The sequence below is a fragment of the Grampus griseus genome, assembly GCF_964374135.1.
Source record: "Grampus griseus genome assembly, chromosome: 2".
NCBI lineage: Eukaryota > Metazoa > Chordata > Mammalia > Artiodactyla > Delphinidae > Grampus > Grampus griseus.
Window position 1 is genome coordinate 29,873,600 of NC_139018.1, and position 24,826 is coordinate 29,898,425.

The window sequence follows — 24,826 nt, forward strand, 5'->3', positions numbered from 1 at the left end:
TTCATCTGGAAAATTCATCTGTGTGTGCAGGGACCATACTTTCTGAAGCAAAAATTGGGTGACATTTCAGACAGACTTTTGTGCTGCTTCCAGGAAATGTAGTTTGGTTGCCATGATGTTGCAATTTTGGGGACATTTGACCACTCATAGGGACAATGAGACAAAATAGGTGAAATCAGGATGACCCAAGCAAGTCTGTGCAGAAGAGCCAACCTCTTCACATACGGCCCCTCCTTCCTCAAAGGTGCCGGGTTAATGGTGCCATAGGAGGCACCCAGGGGAGACACACAGATTGCAGGCTGCAGGGCCAGCCTTCGGCAGCCTGCGGGGCTCTCTGTGCTGGAGACTGCAAAGAGAGAGGGTGGGAAGAATTGCACTAACACAGAGCTGCCATCTGCGGGGCCAGCCTCATTCCTTGGCCTGCCCTCTGCTCCTCTGGACACCACACACCTAGTTCATGCAATTCCGCTCCTTGCCAAAGCACCACACTGGAAAATAATAACAATCGTTCACATTCATTGAATGCGCTGTGTCAAGCACTGGATCAAGCTCTTGCCGTGGATTCCCCCGTGAACCCTATTAGTTAAGTACTACTGCTCTCTCCCCTTTCAAGAGGTGGAACAGAGGCAGAGAGAGGTGAAGCAAATTGCCCAAGGTCGCACAGTTAGAAAATGGCAGAGGCAGAATCCACACCCAGATGACTGGCTCCGCACCCACCCCCTAAATTGTTCTGTTCTGCTCCTTCCGTTTGCAAAGTTTCCTTTTTCTCTTCCCAGCTGGGTCTGGCTGCACCCTTTGGCCCAGCCTTGACTCTTGCCTTTTTTAGAACTGGACCTTTATGATCACCAGCCCTCCTGCCCTCTCCCCAATTTCAGTTCTCAGGGAACTAAGTGAAAAACGATGTGCACCTGTTCTCAAGGGGCTGCGGTCCTTTGCCTGATGGCCTCTGGCTAATTACCACCATCACCTGGAGCGGGCCCAGGGAACCCAGATCCGTCAAGGGGAAGTGGCGCCCACCTGAGATAGCTCAGTTGTCACCTCTGGCGAGCAGAGCAGTCGCACCCAAGGCCAGCTGCCAGTGCCACCTCCCTGTCTCCACCCCTGCAGAGCTGCTGACAGAGAGCAAGGCTCCAGGCTGCTTTATCTCCTGCTAACACCCGTCTCCTCTCCCTCCTCCTCTATCTGGGGGTTTCCTTGTGGCTCTAATGAAAAACCCTTGTGTCACATTGAAAAGTTGCCAGTTATTGCTGCTGGGAATAAAGTGCAGTCTCTGCTGGGTGGGGACTCGTGAAAGCTTCAAGCTGCGGAGAGAGGAGCGCAGGGCTGGCATGAATAATCTCTTCAGTGTGAGCAGCCCCTCAAGCATAATTAGATGGTACCCCGTGGTAAACAAACCAACAATAGGCGCGTCCAGCTCCCCTCCCCCACCGTGGCTGTCTCCTTTCCCGCCTTGCACACCTGCACAGCTGGCCTCCCTCGTGCTGACTGGTTTGGGATCTTTCCTTATACCCCAAAGATAAGACCAAGCTGGGTGTCCCCTGTGAGGTGAGCTCTCAGGTCACTGTGGGTGGTGGGCAGTGGCTTCCCCAAATCCTCGGAGACCTGGTCAGTCCACCGCAGAGAATTCAAACTGCAGGTTCCTCGAGCTACTCGGAATCACTGAATCCAATTCCCTAGCACTACGGCTTGGGAATCTCCATTCTTAACCCCCTCGTTCACCTGGATGATCACGCTCAAAACCACTGGCCCCAGCAGCCAGACCCAGGGAAAGACGCTCCCGCGTGCATGCTCTCCTAGGACTGCAAACTTTAAAGTGCCCTGGCAAGGCTAGTAGCTCTGACCCTCACAGTACCCCAGGACAGCCATTTCTGGCTATCCCTTTTTCACAGAGAAAGAAGCTTGTAGTTCCTCACAGGCTATGACACCAATGGAATCAAGGTCCTCCCAGCTACCTCACTAACAAGCACTCTTCTGGGACAAAGGCAACCACAGTGAGATCTAAAAAGCAACCTGAGAGCCTGTACTCAGGAAGCCCCACATTACGATAATGGGGTGCGGTGGCTCCCCAGCCGCCAGGCTAAAACTTGTGACCCCAGAACACTCGCCTAGTTGTGAGCTGCAGCCATGGCAACGTTCTCAAGCACGTGCATTGGGGAAAATGGGAATATCAGTGATTCTCAACGGGGTCAATTGTGTCCCCTCCTGGGGACATTTGGCAACGTCTGGAGACATTTTTGGTTGTCATAAACTGTGAGGTGGGGTTCTGGCACCTAGTGGGTAGAAGTCAGGGATGCTGCAAAACATCTTATCATGTACAGGGCAGCCTTCTGCAACAAACAAGTATTCGGCCCAGAATGTCCTGGAAGAGATACAAGATGCCATTAAAGAGATGAGCCCATATCCAGGGATGTCCTTGGCCACCTGAGGGCAAAGTGTGAATTCCGGTTTGGCGTTGGGTGTGGAGTTTTCTTTGCCTCAATCTGCTGTTATTTATCTAGAAAGAAGATGTGATGAACCTAGGGGCCAGCAGAGAAAGGCTTACAGGTTGAACACACAGCCAGCCCTCTGTGTGAGGTGGGCTTAAAGGACCCACTTTACTGTTATAGCCAATAAATACTAAGACCCGGCTCAAGCCCTTGAGCTTTCAGATGTTGGTCATTGCTTTACCGGTAGCATCTGGATGAATAAACCTTCAGCTTGGGGCCGCCTGCTCAGATCTATTCCATACAGACTCCCCAGGTGGTCCCCCCTCTTCACGGAGAGTCCAAACACAGACCGTTTCGTTGACAAAATTGAGTTTCCCACGAGTGAAAAAGGTGGAACGAGCTCCTGGTGCAGATTGTAGCACAAATGCCCTGGCGGAAGCCAGGCTGGAGGTCCCAAATATTTTCTTTACAGTTGATTCCATGCAGTTGGCTGGTTGATGGTGTGTGGAGGTGGAACGCCTCCTGATGGACCGGTCCCCTCCTGTTTGCGCCGCCAGCACCTCAAAGGGCATACGTAATTTCTTTCCCCTTATAAAGTGAATCTGGGCATTTTATAGCCGAAAAGGGAGCAATTCCATTTGAATTAATCAAGAGGCTGAAGGCAAAAGTGCATTAGGTAGCTTTTAAGGACGTTCTTCCTTGATTGACGAGGTCCCTCGGCCACCCCCCTCAAAAGCTTCAGCAACAGAACATTTCTTGACAGGGGAGGTCTGCTATCTTAGCTGTACTCACACAGGGTCTGTGGTTTTTTCACCCATCAGTTTAAGAAATGACTGTGGTCTGCCTCTTGGTACACACTTGTTAGCCATAACACTGTAACATTTCTCCTTTGTTAAATTAGAAGAAAGTAGTAATATTATTAAGGGGAAACATACCTTTCAGCCACTTTGGACATTTTTAAACGATGTCTGTCAATCTGTGCATTCAAAAATGATATCTGGGGAAAGGCAGAACAGAAGTGTTAAGACCAAACTGGAATTTTTTCCCCCCTTCACCCCAGGAACCCAAAACCCGTATTTCTACCAAGATCCAAACACCTCCCCTGGACTTCTCCAGCCCTCCAACTTGACACTCCAGCAACCATTTTGCCCTTTTGGAAATTCCTACCACACTAAGAAACACACTCTACAATTTAGCCTACATCACATATTCTCCTGTGTTGTGTTACAGCTTAAGTTTTTTGTTTTTCTTCAATAGATCTTTATTGGAGTATAATTACTTCACAATACTGTGTTTCTGTTCTACGATAAAGTGAATCAGCCATATGCATACATAGATCCCCGTATCTCTTCCCTCTTGTGTCTCCCTCCCTCCCACCCTCCCTATCCCACCCCTCTAGGTGGTCACAAAGCACCGAGTTGATCTCCCTGTGCTATGCTGCTGCTTCCCACTAGCTATCTATTTTACATTTGGTAGTGTATATATGTCCATGCCACTCTCTCACTTTGCCCCAGCTTCCCCCTCCCCCCACCCCGTGTCCTCAAGTCCATTCTCTATGTCTACGACTTTATTCCTGCCCTGCCACTAGGTTCATCAGTACCATTTTTTTTTTTTAGATTCCATATCTATGTGTTAGCATACAGCATTTGTTTCTTTCTTTCTGACTTACTTCACTCTGTATGACAGACTCTAGGTCCATCCACCTCATTACAAATAACTCAATTTCGTTTCTTTTTATGGCTGAGTAATATTCCATTGCATATATGTGCCACATCTTCTTTACCCAGAAGTGAATGAAAACTTAAATATAGTATATATTCTACAAAGCTTAGCAACAGCATGGAGGTAACACACACACCATAAGAATCTGGTTTGGCTAATCTCCAGTGATCTCCTACCCAGTTTTCACACCTACCTCATGCCCATGCGCTTGGTGTACTTAACTGGCACTGAGTAGCTATTTTCCATACATCTGTTTCCTTTTCCCCACTCAATAATAAAGTTGTCAAGGGAAGGCACCTCACAGTTTATGCCTTTGGGTACCCCCTAGAAGCCAGTAAAGCATAATGTAAAGTCAAGTCACTTCATTACCAGTGAACCCCTGGAAAGCAGTAATGTAATTAGGCATTGTCTGTGACCTGGGTTGACCAGTTAACTCCTCATCATGAAGGAAGATAACATGGAACCAAATAATGCTGAAATGGCATTGTGGGTAGGGTTTGCTTTATCTGTCAACCTTTGTTTTGAATCAGAGCAATAAAGTTGGTGGTCCTGAGCTGGCTCACTCTGGAAGTGCAATACAATATTAAGGACGCTGTGACACGAGTCCCTCCTGCCTCCAGCTCCCACAGCATCTTGGGGGAAACCCGACTATGGCAGTCAGCCCGTGGTGTTGGGGTAACTCATTTATGTCCTTTTCTAGTAACTGCTGGAGTAACTTGGTGGAGAATTTGTCTTCTCGAGCCTCCGTGAATTATTCACACACAGTGCCCAAAGGTTCAAGTCACCCACAGCTGGGTTCCACTGTGCTCTCCAGGAACTCAAAGCTCACTCAGCCTCCAGAGGTGGACATTCAAAAGGTTTTCAAGCTGGCCACATCTCCTCCTTAGAGTGCAGTAGCACATTCATTCACCTGTTTCCGGATGTCCTCTTTTGTAGTTTTCCTGATTGGCTGACTGGGGACGTGCACTGGGCTTTGCGACTGGGATTCTTCAGTCACGCCGTACACTGACTAGAGAAGAAACAAGAATATTGAATCATGCACCCTCAGAGTTGAAGGGGGTCCGAAGGGTCAGCTAGCTCAAGCGCTCATCTGATGCTTCCAATCCCCTCCATGACATCCTGACAATAAGTGAGTGGCCTCTGCTTGAAATTCTCCAATAATGGGAACTCTGCCTCTTGAGGCAGCTGGTCCATCTTTGAGTTACCACTATTAGAAAATCCTTCCTTTCATTGAGCTTAAATGGTCTCCTTGTGTATCAGTGTTTCTCCAGATACAGTCCATAGACCATCTGCAAAGAGTTATCTTGGGTACTCGGTAAACAGGTACATTGCCGAGTTCTACCCAAGACCTCCTGAATCGGAATCTTCATGGGTGGGGCTCGGGAACCTGCACTTTCATCAAATGCCCCAGGTGATTCTGAGACACAGGAAAGTTCAGGAACAATTCCTGAAGATTATGCAGGAAGATAAAGATCCCCTCTAGATTTTCTGTTTGTCAGCAGATGACATGCCTGTCTGGTACAAACTTGAGATGGCAGGGTTTCCAATTTTTTCCTTTTAAACTGACCAGTTTTCTGGACACAGATTTTCCACTTGCCCACAGCTATAGCTACTTTTTAATCTGTTCCTTTTGTTAGAGACAGAGTAAAGACAATCTTTGTTCCGGGAAAGAAAGAAAACACTGAAGGGTGTGCAATTTATAGCTGAAATCTACAAAATCAAGAAAGGCTCAGGGTGCATGTGGGCTCCATGAAATTCTGGAGTATTAGAATTAGGGGGCCTTTAAAGACTAAATGGGGACATTTTAAGACTAACATTAAAGTATAATACAGTGGGCATCAATATCTCAATGAAGAACAAAATATATAAGTAAATTCAAGAAGTTGATATATATGTCATGTCACATACATATTGATAGAGGAGAGAGAGCCACTGCCCCTTCCAGTATAGTGAAACACAAATGATCACTGGCTCATTCACAGTTGGGTGAGATGGTGATTTGACTTTGGGAGATCTAGCTATACTAAAAGACTTGCATTTGTGTCAAAGTACCAAGCTGGCCTTCGCCTGTGGTGTTGCCCTACTTTTTGTTCCTTATGTTTCCCTTCCTCTCTGCTGTCTCCCCAGAGCCAACTGCTACTTACCCTTTAGACCTCTGCACCCTCGAGCCTGCTATGGAAACCCTTGGGAAGCCCCCGGTCTGGGGCAGCCTCCTGGTCTTCCTGAACCATCCTGTACTTCCCACCGTTGCCTGCTGGCTTGCTTCATGCCTACCAGGCTGTGGGCTTTGTTAAGACTTGCCACTATATTTCCACAGCCAGAACGGTGCCAAGCACACGGCAGCCACTCCATAGATATTTGTAGAATGAATGATATGGTTTCAAAGGATGAAACGGGGAAGAACTACAAATAGTAAATTATTATTTGAACAGTACCGGAAATGGAAGGGTGATCCCAAGAATTTTTAATTCAGCTAAACTAGCGAACCTTTTTAACCTTTTGCGGGTTCTTCAAACGTCGACATTTTCTGATATCCATTTCTGTTGTGTTCACACAGCCTGGCTGAGAGAAAAAAATCATCATATAAATTACTAAGTGAACATCATACTTTCCAAGTTGGCTCAAGTGACACTATCAGAACCAATCTTTATCTTTTCCATTACAGATAATACATGACTACCCCCATTTTGCCATTTACAGTCTTTTTTTTTTACAAAGGTGCTTCACCTTCAGTATGTGTTCCTCCACAGAGTTCTCATATGAATTAAAACAGCTTACCTCATATTACCTAAGGATGATAAGTAGAGAGTACAGTGTACAGTTTATAAGCGTAAACTTATTATTTAAATTGGTGGATGGCTTCAGTCAGAGCCTTTGTTCTTTCATATACCTAACCATCTAAAACCACTCCACTATCAGGATAGGGAATTTTTTTTTTTTTTTTTTTTTTGGTTTTGCTTTTAATCAGACTTGAGGAAGGCTGACATAGCTTATTCGTTTTAGTTCCATTTCATGAGGAAAATGTAAGACCTATTTTAGTAATACGAGATTAGAAATGCGTGGAACCTCATTATTCGTGGATTTTGTATTTGTGATTTTGCCTACGTGCTAAAATTTATTTATGACCCCCAAGTCAGGGCTTGTGGTGGCTTCATGGTCACTTGGGACGTGCACAGAGCAGGAAACATGTTGAGTTGCCAGACCCGCGTGTTCCCGGTGAGGTGCCTTATTTCATCTCATGCTGCAAACAAGTGTCCTTTGCACAGTCTATTCAGCACCAGTTTTACACATTTTTGTGTTTTTGTTGGTGATTTTGCCCAAGCCCAGTGCTGATGTGCTGTCGAGCATTCCTAAGTGCAGGAAGGCTGGGACGTGCTTTATGGAGAAAATAGGTATGTTAGATAAGCTCCATCTAGGCGTGAGCTATAGCGCTCCTGGCTGCGAGTTCAATGCCAGTGGTCAACAATACACATTAAATAAGGTGTCTTTAAACCGAAACACACTTCAAACAAGGTTATGTATTGATCAGTTGATGAAAATGTGACTGGAGGCTTGCAAGAACCTAACCCTGTATCTCTCCCAGGATAATGGTTCAGCATCCGCTAATTCAGTGCTCTCGGCGACTTCATAGAACATAACCACCGTAACAACAACGGTTGCATTTGAAAGAGAATATTCTAGAAGTTGGAATTGAATGACAGTAGAAATGGAAATTGCTTAACTTAGGACTGGAAACTTCAGGGCCCAAAGTTCCCCAGATGGAATTCCCACAGCTCCCCATTTCCAATTCCATATTTTCATGGATGTATAATTTTTAAAAGGTGGAACTGACATCTATTCCAGAAAATCTACTGAGATGATATGAATGAATGGCAAAACCAATTTCACAAAGCTTAGCAATTTTCTTAAAAGTGAGACGCCTGGTGGCTAAAGACAGTCTTTTCTTTTAAGCGAAGGAAGAGAGAAAACATAAAGCTTAGAGAACTAAGCAGAGCTTCCTCACCACTGGCCTGTGGACGTCCCAAAAGGCTCGTTCTTGACTATCCAAAATTTTCCTCTCCGTCTTGTCCTTTTTCCGATCAATCCTGAAAGAGTGAAAAAGGGGAAATCAGAGGCTTTTAATTCTGTTTTTCCTCCATGACCCACGTGTCAGCTCTGTTCTCCCTTTTTTAGGAGCTTCGTGTGCACAGGGCTCTTGGCACCTGTGTGGCCCCTGCTTTCTGCAGAGCTGTACAATATGGGTGTATGGTTCCCTCAAGGAAGCCTCAAGAAGCCCACACAGGGTAAGAGAGCTTGTTTTCAGCTAGGTTGCAAATGACCAATTATGTGTAATGAACAGGGTGAGCCTAATGAGGGTTCAGGAATGCAGCTGTCCATTTGAATTACTAAGATTTGGATTGCTAAGAGCTGCCTAAGTTGTTGACATGCCCCGCATCACAGTGGCTACTATTGCATATTCAGATTATGGGAAGGAATATAACCATAGGCTTGTAGTGTTTCATCCTCAAACTTGAAACTTTGCTTTAGATTCAGAATCAGTAGAAATGTCTTCAAAATGCTGCAGTTATGTGTTTTAAAAGTCACTTAAACCATCTGGCTTCCTAAAAGCAAAGTAATAACCCTGGTGTGTGACAAGATCCAGAAGGCAAACACCTCTGGCCTCAGCTGGGGGACGGACAAATTGCAAGACAGACAGACAGACAGATTCTTTATGTTGTGATCGCATAGATAAGAGTGTTTTTAAAAAAAAGCCTGTATTACTTCATATTATCTCTCTAAGTAAAAAGTAACTCGGATTAATTGCTTTGTAACTGCTGGTTCTTGGCTCTCTTGGGAGTACTTTCATTTATTGGACTGACTGAAAGTCATACTGTGATTTTTGTGAGAGTTACTGTGTACTTAAATGGCCCACAATTATAATGTAATCACAGAGTTCATCAAAAAAGTGAATCGAGAAATACCGTATAGGTACAAAGTGGCACTTTTCCCTCCTTTTATAACATTCGATGCTGCATGATCCCCAAAGTGTAGATCAGCCCTCCTCTTCACTTCCTGGAGGCGTCTGAGCGCACTGGCTCAATCCTGCCTCCTTCTCACCTAGTCACCCACCCTCCTGCTTTCTCCTTCCTCAGGGGCCAAGGCTCTTCCTGACGCAGCTCAGCATCCAGTGTCTGGTGTCCACCTCCCTCGGGGGTTTCTGGGAGAACCGGGGTGGTGGGCAGGCCTGTGGATTCATGGGTGGGGGGTAGAGACTGCAGAGGGAGAGGGAGAGCGATGACACCATGAGGCCCACTGGACCCAGTGGCTGTACCTGTGATCAATTTCACCCACACTGCCCAGAGAGGGCACAGGGGGTCCTCTGAAGACCCACGGGGGCTGCTCAGGTGCAAGTGGTGCCCAGAGAAAAGGTACTCACCTCCTCCCAGCTCAGCATCCCTTTCCCACCCCTCCTCTGTCCCATTTCTTCCATTATCACTTGAAGCTAAATAAGAGCCCATTGCTAGAAAGGACAAGAGAGAACTGCACCTGAGCAAGTCCATTTCCCAGAATCCAAAGGATCTGGTTGATGACCATGTTTGTGGGGTGGGGGACATTTACAACCCACTTCTCCTGTTTCCTTAGAGAGGAAGAAATTTCCACTACACTCGCTGGGAAGGAAGAATATGGGAAAAACACTCCAACTTTCTCCTCCTTTCATCTCTTGTAGACTTTAACTTATTGGCAGATTTGAAAGAAGAAATTTAGAAAGCTGGGGCTTCCCTGGTAGCGCAGTGGTTAAGAATCCACCTGCCAACGCAGGGGACGAGGGTTCGAGCCCTAGACCAGGAAGATCCCACATGCCGCGAAGCAAGGAAGCCCATGCGCCACAACTACTGAGCCTGCGCTCTACAGCCCATGCTCCGCAACAAGAGAAGCCACCGCAATGAGAAGCCCGCACACCGCAATGAAGAGTAGCCCCCGCTCGCCGCAACTACAGAAAGCCTGCGTGCAGCAGCGAAGACCCGACGCAGCCAAAATTAAATAAATTAAAAAAAAAAAGAAATTTAGAAAAAGCTGAGGTCGGTCCTTCTGGGCCCTGTGTGGGTCAGCCTGTTCTCAGGACACCTGTTCTCTGCGTGCAGTAAACTCACAGGGCTGGACTCTTCCCTGAGGTGGGGACAGCCCTGCAGATGCCCAGCTCTGCCCAGGATGTTTCATTCCAGGGTAAAGATCTGTGGTCACAGATCCAAAATCATGTCCTATAAGTAGTTCATCAGTAACAATCTGACATTTCAGACTCCAGATGTCTGACTTCTCTGCCTTAGTTTTGATTAGTTCTGAACCCCTCCCCCCGGGAGATACGGCGGAGGGGCCACTTGCTGGCCTGCCTAGAAACTCCAGTATGTTTTCCTATGAAGACGAAATCTCCAGACCAACAAGTAAAGTGGGTCTGATGGTTTCTAGTCTCTGAGCACAGAAGAAGGTTTGGAAATCTCCTTGGGAATTAGGTACATCTTCTTAGGACCAGAGTTCTACGTTTGGGAGGAACCCCATTGCCTGCTGAAACACACGCTTTGGGAATTGCTTTAGAGTGCCATGGGTGACAGAGATGCAACTTATCCATCCTGAACTTGATTTCTACTCAGTTGCTGTCATGAGAGAGACAGTGACTAACCATAGCTGGCTGGCCATGGAAGGAACCCCCACTCTCACACCACCTCTGATTTCCAGAGAGTGTTTCTCTCTTTGGAAAGGGTCTCTATTAAGTTCACCTACTTTACTTGTGCTTCTGCTTGCATAAAGATGAATTCCCACTTCCTTGCAAAGGCCCTCTGGAGTCTTGCTAAGTTTTCCTAATGAGAAATGAAAATCAACAAGAAGGCATTAATCATCGTAAGTTTGCGCATCGACAGCTATGCTTATTACAAGGCAGCCATCTATTTCGGTTACTCCCAACAAAACAGTAGGGCCCCACTTTAAATCCACTGGATGTGAACCCCATCTGACTTTGCACCAGACCCTGCTGTACGGAGCAGAACTATTAATATTCATTTACACACCCATTAAGTCTGACGTCTCTGTGGTTCCCGATTCCTCTTTTCTTGTGTGTTTTACAAGAACACGACTCACACAGCACTTATAAAGGCCACTGAAGATAGGGAGAATTGGTTGTGGTTGTTCACTCAGGATTTAGGGAAGGCATGAGGGGTGTTTTTGCAACTGATTGCAAAACCAAGAATGGATGTCTCAAGACTTGTCTTCCAGCAAGCAGAGGGCTAGGAAGGTGGCAGGAAAGGAGAACCCAGAGGACCTGGCATTAACAACTTGGGAAGTCCAGACTCAAAAGTGGGAAAGAAGGGAGTGTCTAGGTTTGTGATGGTCATGAAAGGAAAACCCCAAAACAAAAAGAAAGAAAAAGCACCCAGGGTCACATTTAGAGGAAGAGGGAAGAAGTCTTTTCTCAAAGCCTGTAGAGTAGCCTAGCAGCACAACAGGACGGTGGGGAGGGGCGTTTGACAGGTTCCCTAATGACCCGCCTAATCCTGATGGAATGCGAGGCGAGAGCCCACATTATGCTGTGTATTTTCATAGAGCTCAGGCCAACACTAACTGATTACCTTCATTAGCGGATTATTAACATGAAAGGAGCTTCGGGTGAAGACCAACACACATGAACTCAGTTATTACCAAGGCTTGCTGTACGAGTACCTCAAAAAAACTGTCCCTTAGATTTTCCCACTGTTCACAGGAAGCAAAGCTGGTAAAGCCTGAATGTCAGTCAACTGGGGAGCAGTCACATAAATGATGACACAGTCATACCATGGAATACTAGGCAGCCATGAAAAGTGAGAATGTAGATGATTATTCCCGATATGGAAAGATTCTCAACATCCTTACAGTATATGACTGGAAAAAGAAGCAGCTTACACTATAATGTTTGTGGTGTGATTCAAGTTTTCTTGTTAGAAAAAAAAATGTATGTACAGAAAAAAGCTTAAGAGAGAAGGATTGCAGGCTATTTTCTCTCCTTTCTTTGCTGTTTGAATTGTTTTTACAAAGGGACGATGTCATCAGAAAAAATTAATAAAATTACTGAATTTTGAAAACAAAATGTCTTTTTAGTTTCTAACCACTTTTAGACAGAACTTCAACCTGAAAGAACATCTTAACACCATATTCTCTACAGATACCAAAGCAGAATATTGTCGGGTAAGAGAAAAGAAAACAGAATAAAATATGTCAGGAGCTGGTGCTGTCTTGTTTCCGTTTAGGCGCTTTTTTAAACAAGGGAACTACAGGGAAGGGAGACACGGGATGGAGGGGCCACATGCTTCTGCCGTCTGGGTTCTTTCTGTAGGTCATATTCAGGAAGTGATGTAGTCATGCCAAAGTTAAAGCACTTTGCACTGTGCGCACAAAGAGTCCGACAGCAGTCTTCTAGAAGAGGGGTGACTGCTGGTGCACGAGGGCAGATAGGGCAGGGACTGGGTGCCTGAGATGCTCAGAGCCACAGAACCGCCATGCTAGGGATGCTGGGGAAAATTATAACGTTCCAACAGATTTATGTTTCACGGCTCCCTTGGATAAGCAAACTTTAGCCAGGTCCTAACACTCCCAGTAAACTCTTGCACTGCAACCTGCACTGCCCATTCACAGGTCCTGTGATGCCAGTAGGATCAAAGAGGGTGGAGCGCCATGCACCGGTCCTGCTCTCTGATAGCATGCACATTCCCCTTGGGCTGCAGAGAGGGGAACGGTGGCTCAGTGCATTGGTGGGCTTGGGTGTAGTAACCAAGGGTGACAAGGTTTGGTAGAGTGGGGCCTCACGCTTGGTTTGGAAGACTGAGACAACAAAAGTGGGAGGGACATTGGGGAGGTGGGTGGATCTGAGGTGCTGTTCATGCTGGATTATCCAGGGGAGGATTCTTCACTGCCCCTACCGTTGCCCCTCCTCCTAGCTGCCAGCTCTTCAGTCATTCCATGGCTCAGCAACACCTCCTCTGGAGGGTATAAGAAAAGTTGGCCAGTATCCTAGGTTTTCTGTGACCCATACAAAGTGTGGTTTCGGGGGAAGAGTTTGCAACCCCAAATTTTAAATATTTAAAACATTATCTGTGACTCTTCAAGTTCTCTGTGCCTTGGCTCTGTGAAATGGGAATGGATATGAGTGTGGCTGGGTCTCCAATTTCTGTAAGAAATCACACCTTGTAGAGAAGGTGGAGGTGGAGGAAAGCTGGGAGGGTACATTGCCATCCGGCATACATCTTATCTTCTGGATTGGATTTGGTCCTTAGATTTTGCATTTACTGCCAAGCACAGGTGAATCGGGTATGAAGATGCAATTAAAAAAACGATCGTATATTAAACTAAAAAATTATCATACAATAAATGTGTTCTTTCCTTTTCGTGTATAGTACTATACATTTTAACACATGTATATATTCACGTAACCACCACCACAATCGGAATACAGAATGGTTCCACCCCCCCCCAAAACTCCCTCCTGGAATCTCTTTATAGCTGCATCCTGGAAGCCACTGATCTGTTTTCCCTCGTGATAGTTTTGTATTTACAAAAGTGTCACATAAATGGAATCACACAGTTTGAAATCTTTTGAGATTGGCTTCTTTCCCTCAACATAATGTCTCTGATACTCATCCAAGTGGTTAGATTAATAGTTTATTCCTTTTCACTGAAGAGCAGTATTCCATTACATGGCTGTAGCATCGTCCATTTAATCATTCACCTGTTAAAGTGCATTTGAGCTGTTTTCAGCTTCGGGTTATCACACATAAATCTGCTATGGACATTAGTGTACAGGTTTTTGTGTGAATGTAAGTTCTGATTTCTCTAGGGTGTGTATGTAGGTATGTAAAGGTGGGATTACTTGGCTGTACAGTGTGTGTGTGTTGAACTTTATGAGGAACTGCCAAACCATTTTCCCGAGTGGCTGCACCATTTTGCACTCCCGCCAGCAATATAGGAGCGCTCCCGTTGTTCACCGCATCCTCACCAGCACTTGGCATTACCAGTACTTTTAACTTCAGCCATTTTAATAGGTGTGTAACAGTATCTCACCATGGACTTAATCTGCATTTCTCTAATTGGCTAATGATGTTGAACACCTTTGTCACCCTTATGTCCTCTTTGGTGAAGTGCCTGTTCTAGTCCTTTGCCAACTTTTAATTGAGTTGTGTTTTTTATTGCTGAGTTTTGAGATTCCTTTATTTAAAGAAGCAATTTATTGTGATGGTAAGAGGAGCTGAGAACAAAAGAGGGAAAATAGAAGAGACTGTCTTTCCACTGTCTGAAGGGGTTAGGGAGGGAAAAAGGGAAAAATACAAGCTGAGAAAGAACTGAAGGTATTTTATACTCTCCTCCCATACCTTTCCTGGAAAATAATCGTACTTACTGCTTCATAATCCGCCAGTTCCAGCCTTGCTTTATTCTGCATTGTCCTCTTACAGAGGTAGATGGCTGAAGGAAGAAGAGAAATTACAACATATACAAAACCAGCAGGGTGGTGGAATCGTAAATTCATCCACCCAGTTGTTCATCCACTCATCCATCCATCCATCCACTCATCCATCCATCCATCCATCCAGCCAGCCAGCCAGCCAGCCATTCCCCTCTATGTGCCCAACCCTGTGCAGTCAAGAATACGTTTCTGGGCTTCCCTGGTGGTGCAGTGGTTGAGAGTCCGCCTGCCGATGCAGGGGACGCGGGTTCGTGCCCCGGTCCGGGAAGATCCCACATGCCGCGGAGCGGCTGGGCCCGTGAGCCATGGCCGCTGAGCCTGTGCATCCGGAGCCTGTGCTCCGTGACGGGAGAGGCCACAACAAGTGAGAGGCCTGCGTACCGCAAAAAAAAAAAAAAAAAAAAAGAATACGTTTCTATGTGGAAGCCATGACACCTGACCTCTGGGAATCTGTCAGATGAGGGCCCCCATCTTCCAATCCTGACAACCCCCTTCATCCTCCTCCCTCTGTTTCACCCCAAGCAGGGCAGAGGCTGTGTCCTGCTCAGCACGAACCCCTGCACCTAGCACCAGGGCCTGGCCTGCCAGGTGGAATGAGTGGACAGTGGAAAGGGAGGACAATTTAGGTGTCTCTTCCCAGGCTCAGGAAGGGCTCTTAGCCCTCAGTTGCCAGGATATTCTTCCTCAAACATGGCCTTCATCACTTCCTCTCCTACCGCTTCTTCTTCGGTATCTCCTTCCTTCTCTAGTGCCAAGTAGAACGAGCCAGGGGAGATAACAGGTGAATGGTATGAATGAACAATAGAATGACCAGGAGGCAAGGTCGGAGAGGACCAGGGCTGACCTGCTGTTTGACAACTTAATTATACCAGGAACTCTAGTCAACTCCTTGCTGGGTGAACCGACCTCCTCCATGTGGTCTGAAAAATTTCCTGATGCAGCCTACGATATGCTGGAGCCTTCTGGTAGCAGCCTACTCTGTATGCCCACACCTCTGCTCACACAGTCGAGTCTGTGGGTGAGAGTCAATTGTGTTTGTTCTCAAACCTGCTTACGTTAGGCATACTTGTTATTTTAATAATGTACATTCACTTAGTATTACACGCACTGGTGAAATTAATGTGAAAAGAGAGAGCGTTTTTGTTTCTATGACGATCCAGTTGAATGACTTTTGAATAACCTGAGAAAGGAGAGTCAGCTAAGACAATTGCTGATGAATTTGGTATAAGTGAGAGAACTGAAAAAAACGTGAAAAAATAGTAGAAATCTGAGCGGGGCCAACATACAGTTGCTTTAAAAATATTTTCAAAATTCTTGATGCACTTTAAAGATGTCAAAACTGGGTGGTTTAAGTGTGGCTTATTTAAGAAAGAAACTCAAATTATGGGCAACAATAATCAAAGAGAATCTTTCATCCTACCTCAAAAGGCTGTTGAATGAATGTTTCTTTGTACATTTTACATTAATTTGAGGTCATTAAAGTATGTATGTATCACTTTTTCATACCAACTCACCAACTTTTCCAATGAACCAAACAGCTACAGCTCTGCACTGTGTCAGATAAAGGGGTATCTTCTCTATTACGAGGTACCTCCTTTGTCACCAACTAGGCAGCCTGTGGAATCGGGGCAACCTGCAGCAGAAAGCCTGGCATGTCACCAGCCCCAGCAGACCTGGTCCCAATGACCCAGGAGAGGTGGAGGTCAGCGTGGGTCGCAGCTGCTTTGACGACACTGCCTCAGACAGTATTTTGTATTGGCCAAATGTGAAACTCAGGAAAGTGTAACCCAGATTTGGTTTTTATTTAAGCAGAATCATCCCAAGAAATTTCCAACCCATCTGGGTCAAAATGGGCCAGCTAAGTTGAGAAGTAGAGTACCATGCGTGGAAGGCAAAGCCGGTACCTCTACTGATGACCACGAGCTACGTGATCAAATGCTGGTGGCCCCCTTCTTGTACAGCTAATGTCACACGTTGGGCAGTTGGTTCACCATAACCGGGAAGGCAGCAAGTAGCTATTGAGGGAAGCTTTCTCTTGGCACAGACCTTCCCTGGGGCTTGTCTGTCTGCACTTCCTTAGTGCCTCAACAGCGCTCCCTCTGACACCCAACTAATCACGTGACCACTGGCAACAAAGCCAAGTCCTCGAACAGGGCATCCAGGAGACTTGCTTTAAGCTCAGATGTTGGTTTTTCCTGGATGTGTAATTTCTCACTGAAAAATCTTTGTCTTCTTGCCCTCATGCTGGTATCTCATTGCCATCTCAATCTCACCAGCATCCTACCACGACAGAAACGGAACACAATTAAAAACTCTACAAAGTCAATAGATTCATGGGCTACATGTGCAATTAAACATTTACAAAGTATTGAACCTATCCTATGTCAATGACCTTAAAAAACTCACTCCCTTTCCAAGCTTTCTGTCTTTACTAGTGACATCGTAATTAACCTCAATCTCCTAAACTAGGGAACATATAAATCACTTATTTCTCCGTTGTCCTCATACCCTCTAACTACTCCTTAGAACAATGGATTCTTAGCATTGGAAGTAACCTCGGCGACCATCAAGTACAGACACCTCATTAACAGATGGAAAAATTAAAGGCTCAGAGAAGGGAAGTGATTTACCCATGGACTAGTTAGTGGTAGAGGTGGAACTAGAATTGAGGTCTAGTTCAGAGGAATGTCTCCACTATGACATTCACTGCCCCATTTACTCATTCACTGATTCATTCATTCACCCATTTAAAAATCTGAGTGCCTCTTATGTGCCAAGTAGTATTTTAGGTCTGGGGAAGTCACCACAATAGCAGAGCAGCTACCACATGTAGGGACGTCAGGCAGTGTTCTAGGGACTTTCCAAACGTCCACTTATTTATCCTCGTAATAACCTATGAAGTGAGTTCTGTTATTAGCCTCATTTCATAGATGAGGGAATTTTGCAGGTTATTCCCCATTGCTGGGGACCCACAATGGCTCTCTAAAGTGCTGAATCTACTGTAAACGTCTCTCCTTGACTACGAAGACCTTTTAATAAACTTGCCCATTCCAAATTATCCAACCTTCGTAATCACTCTTCATCAACATAAAATCTCTGAGTACTCAGATCAGACTCCTCACCATCCTCTTCTTGCCCCCATCACGCTGCCTCTCCCAGCCCGGGATGCTTGGAGGGTAAGCCTATAACTCACTCAAATCTGTGACAGAGCAACGGACACAGAGTGGGTGACCAGTACATGTTTGCTGAATGAGTGAAAGTTTCCTGGTTCTTCATCAATCCAAGCCATACCTATTCTGAACTCTTAGCTCTGGTGTCACATCCTTTCTGGCAGGAAGGCCACCACAGAACAAGTAAGATAGAACATCACGCTGGAGGTAATAATACCAACCACCACCATGGTTTTTATTGACTCCTTACTACATGCCATACACCTAAACTTATACCCATTTCTAATTAACAAAACAACACTGAGAGACACGTACCATTATTATTCTGGTTTTAATATGAAATTTCCAAGGCACAGAGAGGTTAAGTAACTTGCCAAGATCACACAGCTAGTGGAGCCAGTCAACAATGGGCCCATTGTGCTGACATCTCTCTTGGTAAATTCTGATTTGCTGGCTAAACTGGAAATGGCAATGAGTAATTTGCATCCTGCACTCTAAGTTCTCCATCCGATTTGCCAAAATGGAGGTACAGGAATTCAAAATAATTTTGCTTTAGGGAGAGCCTGACGTTAATTGTTATTTTCATCCCTGTTCCTGCTGCACGACTAAAATTACAAAAATCTGTAGAGAAAGGGAAATTGTGCCCTGCTGTATGCAGGGTAAGACGGCTGATGGTTGTGGGTTTATATTCAAGTAAATATTTGAATCTTACTTGGCCTCAGTTTTCTGGTCCCACTATCCTCCCACGCTCTCCATTGCCTGAAAAAATACTGGTTTTCACATTCACAAGGGCACACGGCTGCTGCATGGAACTGAGCTACAATTATTCAAATTCCAAGTTGGGCTTTTGTGAGCAGTATTTCAGCCCCAGAAGCACTTATTTTATGAGCAGCCAAGTGCTGCTCCCGTTCTGAGCCAGAAACCTGGCTGGACCCATTTATCACATCATTTAGGGCACAGCACAGTTCCAGAGGGACCCGCACTGGTGCCTGCACACAGCTGATGAGACAGTCACAGGGACCTGTCCTCTGCAACAGGGCTGTGCTCCAGACTTGAAAACAGAACAACTGTAGCCTTGTAGGGCAATGACTTGCCAGGATTCTATCCTCAGGACTGTTCCCAATTGCCGGTTTCCCATCCCTCAGAAGTATAACCCAGAGGGTATAGCTTATCACAGGGTCTCAGGGACAGGCTCCCCAGAATACCACCCAGCTGCAGCTGGCTCTGCCTTCCTGTGAAAAGCATCCTGCAAAGAACCCACGGAGAAGGTGCAGGTCTCATCACGCGCACCAGTCCCAAGGAGAGCTGCTGTGGGCTGCCCCCAGCAGCTGAGTCGGTGATGAGGGCACTGTGCAGAGGGACAGAAGGAAACGAGCATCTGAGTTCAAATTCTGCTGTGTCTACTGAGTGTCTGTTAATCACCTTTAATAAAGAACCAGAACGCTCAGCAAATATTTACCGAGTGCCAACTATGCCTCAGGCATGCACTGGGCACTGGATGATAAGAGAAGGAATGAGGTGGACCAGCCTGCCCTCATGCAGCTTACAATTGACCAGGCATCCAGACGAGTAGCATACAGTGTGAGAGGTATGAGGACGGGGCCTCTCTGGACCTCAGCTTTATCTGAAGTATCGGGATAATGTAACTTCAGAAGACTGACACGTAGATGTGTTAAACAGTCTTCACGGAGAGAATATGGCAAGAGACTAATAGATCCCTGCCTGGACAGAGGTAATTCCCTGCTTACACAGCTCCCAGCTTCACCCACTCTGTTTTCTTAGTAGGGTAACTTTTGTATACCCCTTCCACGGTCTGTTACACTTTCCCTCTAATGTCTGACTATCAAAAACACCAATGAATTATTAAAAAGTCTTAACAAGTCTGTGAGAAAGGAAATGGACAGGGGGAGGTGGCACCTTGATCCAGCCCTCCCTGAAACCCTGTCCCAGGAAGGAGTGGTCAATAGCCACCAGCACAGTTCTCCATGGCCCCACAGAATGAGCATTAGCCACACTTGATAGAACTTTTCTTCCCTTCCCCTATTCCCTTCCAATGCCTGCACCTTTCAGCGTGCACTGTCTTTCATCATTATGTGGAACAGGAACCTTAGTACATGTCAACAATATGAGAAAGGGTTAAGCAGGGCAGAGACCCTCCTCCTCACGCACCATGGTTGCCCAGACAGCAAGGATTTGCCTTCTGCATTCCCAGGAGTAACACTAAGTGTGGGCCGTGGCTCCACTGCTTACCGTAGTCAGTGTTTTCAGGCTCCCAGCAGTTCGAAGGCCAGAAGTATGGGGCCTGCAAAAGAGCACAGGTGTCAGGACTCAGAACGCTAGCACTTGCCCTCCCCTGCCTGGGGCCCAGGGGCAGCCCTCCCCTGCACCCAGTGAGGACCCCTCCCTATGACAGGCTCTGTCCACGTGCTGACACCGCACCCTAACTCTCTCCTGTTCTTAATGCAGCGGAGGCCAGTCAACATTTTAATCTAGGTGTTGAGAAATGAAACCTGAGGTAAGCCAAATAAATGCAAAAACGAGAAACAGTTTATCGGGCAAAAACTTCTTATCCTGAGGTAATAGAAGTCTAATACAGAAGTCAGACAAGCACTGTTCGCTGAGGCACAAGCCCCAAGTTCCTTTGTCCCTTTGCCAAGGACTGAATGGTGTCCTCCTAAATTTCTATGATGAAGCCTTAACCCCCAGTGTGACTGTATGTGAAGTAAGGAAGTAATTAAGGTTAAATGAGATCATAAGGGTGGGGCCCTGATCAGATAGGATTAGTGTCCCTATAAGAGGAAACACCAGAGAGCTAACAACCTCTCTCTCTCTCTCTCCACCCTGTGAGGACACAGTAAGAAGCAACCATCTGAAAGCCAGGATGAAAGCTCTCCTCACAAACTGAACCCTACTTGGAAATCTTAGACTTCCAGCCGCCAGAACCGTGAGAAATACATTTCTGCTGTTTAAGCCACCCAGTCTGTGGTATTTTGTTATGGCAGCTGAGCAGACTTAGACATCCTTTGACCCTGTCTGAAGAACTCCACTCCTAAACCCTTAGGTTAGATCTTGACACAACCCCTTATCCTCTGCTCCAATTCACTGTGGGACAGGATCTGAGGAGTGGGAATGGCTGGGAAGTGTTAATAGGTAGTGAATGGAAACTTCACACCATGAAGGCAGCATGATATAGTAGAAACATCAAGGACTCTGCTACCAGGCTGACCTAGGTTCAAATCAAGGCTGTCCCCTGGATTTACTCAATGCCCTGTTAATTCTCCAAGTACCTCACTTTTACCAACTGTAAAATGGGAGACACTAATCCCCCCAAAGTTTGTTCTTCAGAATAAATGAGATAATGTGTAAAGCACACAGTGAATAGTAGGTTCTCCATGAGGGATTTTTACTACTATGCGGGTAGGGCAACAAATGGCCCAGACAAAAGTTCGCTTGGTTGTCCCAGTGCTGGTGGGAGGTAAGGGTTGCTCCCTTAAATACTGTCAGTTTTTTAGGTAGTTCTAATCTGAGATCAGATGATGATGAGGAGAAAAGTTTCTTCAGGAGGACAAGCTGCATCCCTACCTGGAAACGATAAAAGGTGCCATCGTCCTTCATGGTGAGAACGTGGTCCGAGATTGGGAAGACGTAGCCCTGGGCAGCCACGAGGCTTCCCAAGTGTATTGCTTCAACTTCAGGGACAGGGCAGAAGACAGAGACGTAATTAGGAAGCTGTCAGAATGCAGGGCTACTTAGCTGAAATGTAAGTGGGGCGGGGTGGGGGGAGCAGAAAGGCAACCGGAAGTCAACTATCATCACCCCCAGATCACTGCATGATTGGCTGATTGATAGCTTCCGATAGGGCTGCACTGGGCCGGGGGGGAGATGTCAATGGTTGGGGAGGGCCACATGCGTCTGGATCCCCTGGGTCCTAGCTCTGACATTGTTAATGCCCCTAAAGCTTCCAGAAGAAAGTCCACCTTCCCAGCTAAGACCATGGGCTTTGGTGTGGATAAGCCTGTATTTAATTAAATGAGATGCTTCACATAAAGTGCTTAGCAGTCTGGTGCAGGGTAAGTGCTCAGTAAGTGCTGGCAGCCCTGATTCATATTTTTAGTTTCATCCTTTCTTTTTTTTTAAAGTCACCACCAGCAATGAGCACGCAGCCCATAGAGTCTTCGGACTCACACTGCATTTCCGGACATGACAGTCCCGCCAGCGATGAGGAGTGTGTTACCCTTCTTTTACGGACGTAGAGGGAAAGCTCAGTATCTTAGAGAATTGGAGGATGGGCAGGCAGTGCGGTGGGCAGTAGCCCAGGGAGGCCAACCTAATAGAAATACTTATATTTTTGCCACAATCAACCTGTTGTTTTGTTACTTTAGCACCAGCCATAAATAGATTCACATAAATGGTTACAAATTTCTATTTACTCTGAGCAGAGCTAAGAAAAAAGAAATCTAAATGGTTCTATCATACATGATAATCTTGCACAAATATAAAAGTACTCTAACTGATAAAAACTAATTTTTGGCTGTAGAAATTATTTGACACACTCAGGGAGTCTCTAGGAATTATTAATTTCATAAGCTCTGAATTTTTCAAAGTGACTTGTATTGGTTTTATTTGCAAACTCTTCAAGAGTCTTAGCAAATAATTAAACCTCAGTTGTGGATCAGGCAATGTAATTTTAAGAGCTGGCTCCAGAAGGCTGTTCCGTGACAATGCTACAACTTTCAAGAGGTTGTATATAATCCAGCCATTTTGCATAGTTAGAACCTGCTCTTCTCCTCTGGAAGGAGTGTACACTTGTAACTGGGAGAATCAGAATGAATGGAATTGTATTTTACTTGCTTAGTGGTGACCAGCTGGCTTTTGAAGTCTATATGCTTCAAGAACCATGGGTCCAGCAGAAAAGGGAAGTTTCATCACCTGCAACTGCTCCTTCTCCAGGGAAGGAAGAGTACAATCCAGTAAGAAGGGGACTTTCATGTCACCAATCTAGGAGCTAGAAGTCTCACTTCATTCTTCAAAAGGCTTTCGCTTGGAGATGTGGCAGATGGGAAGGAAGAAGAGATGTTGGATACCCACCTTCCCAGGGCTTTTGTTTGCCTCATTTCTGCTGGTGAATTGTTCTTAACTTCTCCTGCTCATCTACTTCTCAGAAGCCCAGACAGGTCCCAACACCTTCATGTCCTCCCAAGGGCATCAAAGTATAATAGACCGTCATAGATAAGACTCTTATCATTCGGGACCTTTCACAGAAGCTTCTCGTACCAGCACCAGTGGATTCCTGAAGCCTGTTCTACCACTAGGGGGTTCAGGGTTCTCTGAATGTACCATTACTGCTGCTACTATCACCACTGATGATAACGATAAAATACTTGTCAGAAATAGGATGACTGTTTTAGAAGGGCAAAGAAAACAGTGCTCTTGGAAGAGAAGAGACCACCACGAAGAAGGGTGACTCTACATACATGTAAATGAACTGGTAGAGACTTATTCAGTCCAGTTTTCACAAGTGGACCATCAGAAGTCCAGGCTGTGTAAGGCAAACACGTAGGGTAGTTGATTTGTTTTTTTTTTCCTTAAAAGGATTAGCATTCATAGTTTCCCCCTGAGGATTAAGAACTTGACTAGAGTTAAGAATTTCCACTACTCATGAAAGTGGCCATTAATCATGATGGGGAAAAAGGCTAGTGTTCCGTTCATGACCTGCTTTTCTGGCACTCAGATTTCTGGCGCCTATGTTTAATTGAACTCTATGTAAGTTGTATTGTTTCATAGTCAATAGTCTATTAGGAGCATCAGATTAAAATATAGGAATGACCGAGCTGACATACTGACCCCGGCAAGGAATCACAGCTGAAGGTCAGACACCTAGAATGGGCACTTGAAAAAAATCTTTAAAAAGCATAGCAATTGAAGGGCATTCAATTTGAGGCAAATAGGTCTAATCCCCAAGAACATCGGAATACATTAGTGGATGTCTGTAAATATGACCTTCAGGCAGCAAGAATACTTAGTTAAGATGGGGAGTATATAATAAATTCAGAAAAGTTTTCTCATCTAGAATTTTCATTTTACTCTGGAACCCTGCATTTTCTAATTCTGCTATGAAAATAAATTTTACTGCTTATTTGCTGGTGGGAGGACAGATTTGGAAACCGTTTTACTGGCCAGGGTTTGCTGTTGCTTTCCTGGTGAGGTAACTGCATCGCACAATTAAAGCTGAAAAAAAAATCATTCCTTCACTTCTTGCAGAAGCAGAGAAGAGAAGGAGTCTTAGCGAATAATTAAACCTCTTAATTGTGGATCAGGCAATCTAATTTTAAGAGCTGGCTCTAGAAGGCTGTTCCGTGACGACTGTGCTACAACTTATCTTTAATTGCTGTGGCTAACCAGAGTCCATCTCATTTCCCATGTTATTGTATTGGGCTCTCTGGCATTCTAAATAGTTGCTCATTTCCTCCAAGGGTGATTTAAATTTAAAGATAGGAATTCAGTGGAGAAAATAAATTAATTCTATTTGTAAATAGAGGGATTCTACATCTTGGAATTCACATGTATAAGCCCAGTTCTCAGGAGGGCAGGAGAATCTGGTTTGGAATTTGGTTGTGGGTTGGTCACTAATATCATGGGGGTAAAGTCAGGGTCAAGGGTCAGGTACCTGGGTCCTCAATGGAGAGGTTCTTCATAAGCCACTGCACAATGTCAGTACCTGCAAGGATAAAGCAATGTCAACTGAAGACCTCATGGATGTTTAACTCTGTGCCAGAAGAAACATGGTTACCCAAGAGACTCCTAATTCCAATTAGCACACACCTGGAGAGCTAGGTAACAGTGACACTTTTCCATCCTAACCAACCCATTCCATCCATTAGTATGCTTCTGTAGTCACAGTCCCATTATTTCCCCCCCAAAGTCCACTTCTGATGACTCAGGATGGTCTTGTATCCACATTTCCCTAGGGCGCTTCTGGAGGGGCCTTCCTGAGAATACATATTTTGATGACAGGCTAGAGGAAGTCTTATCACGCCTGGCCCCAGACC

The 24,826-nt window shown here is 45.6% G+C and overlaps 1 protein-coding gene across 1 annotated transcript in view; it reads right to left on the minus strand.

Moving 5' to 3' along the window:
* Positions 1-24,826, minus strand: part of RGS6 (regulator of G protein signaling 6) — a 574,818-nt gene that overhangs the window by 76,487 nt on the left and 473,505 nt on the right. The window contains exons 4-12 of the mRNA XM_082648649.1: positions 24,445-24,495; positions 21,360-21,466; positions 20,028-20,079; positions 14,542-14,606; positions 10,905-10,981; positions 8,152-8,233; positions 6,636-6,710; positions 5,059-5,157; positions 3,362-3,423 (exon numbers count right to left, since the gene is read on the minus strand). Coding sequence (XP_082504775.1) covers positions 3,362-3,423; positions 5,059-5,157; positions 6,636-6,710; positions 8,152-8,233; positions 10,905-10,981; positions 14,542-14,606; positions 20,028-20,079; positions 21,360-21,466; positions 24,445-24,495 — 670 coding nt within the window. The remainder of the gene's footprint in view (positions 1-3,361; positions 3,424-5,058; positions 5,158-6,635; positions 6,711-8,151; positions 8,234-10,904; positions 10,982-14,541; positions 14,607-20,027; positions 20,080-21,359; positions 21,467-24,444; positions 24,496-24,826) is intronic.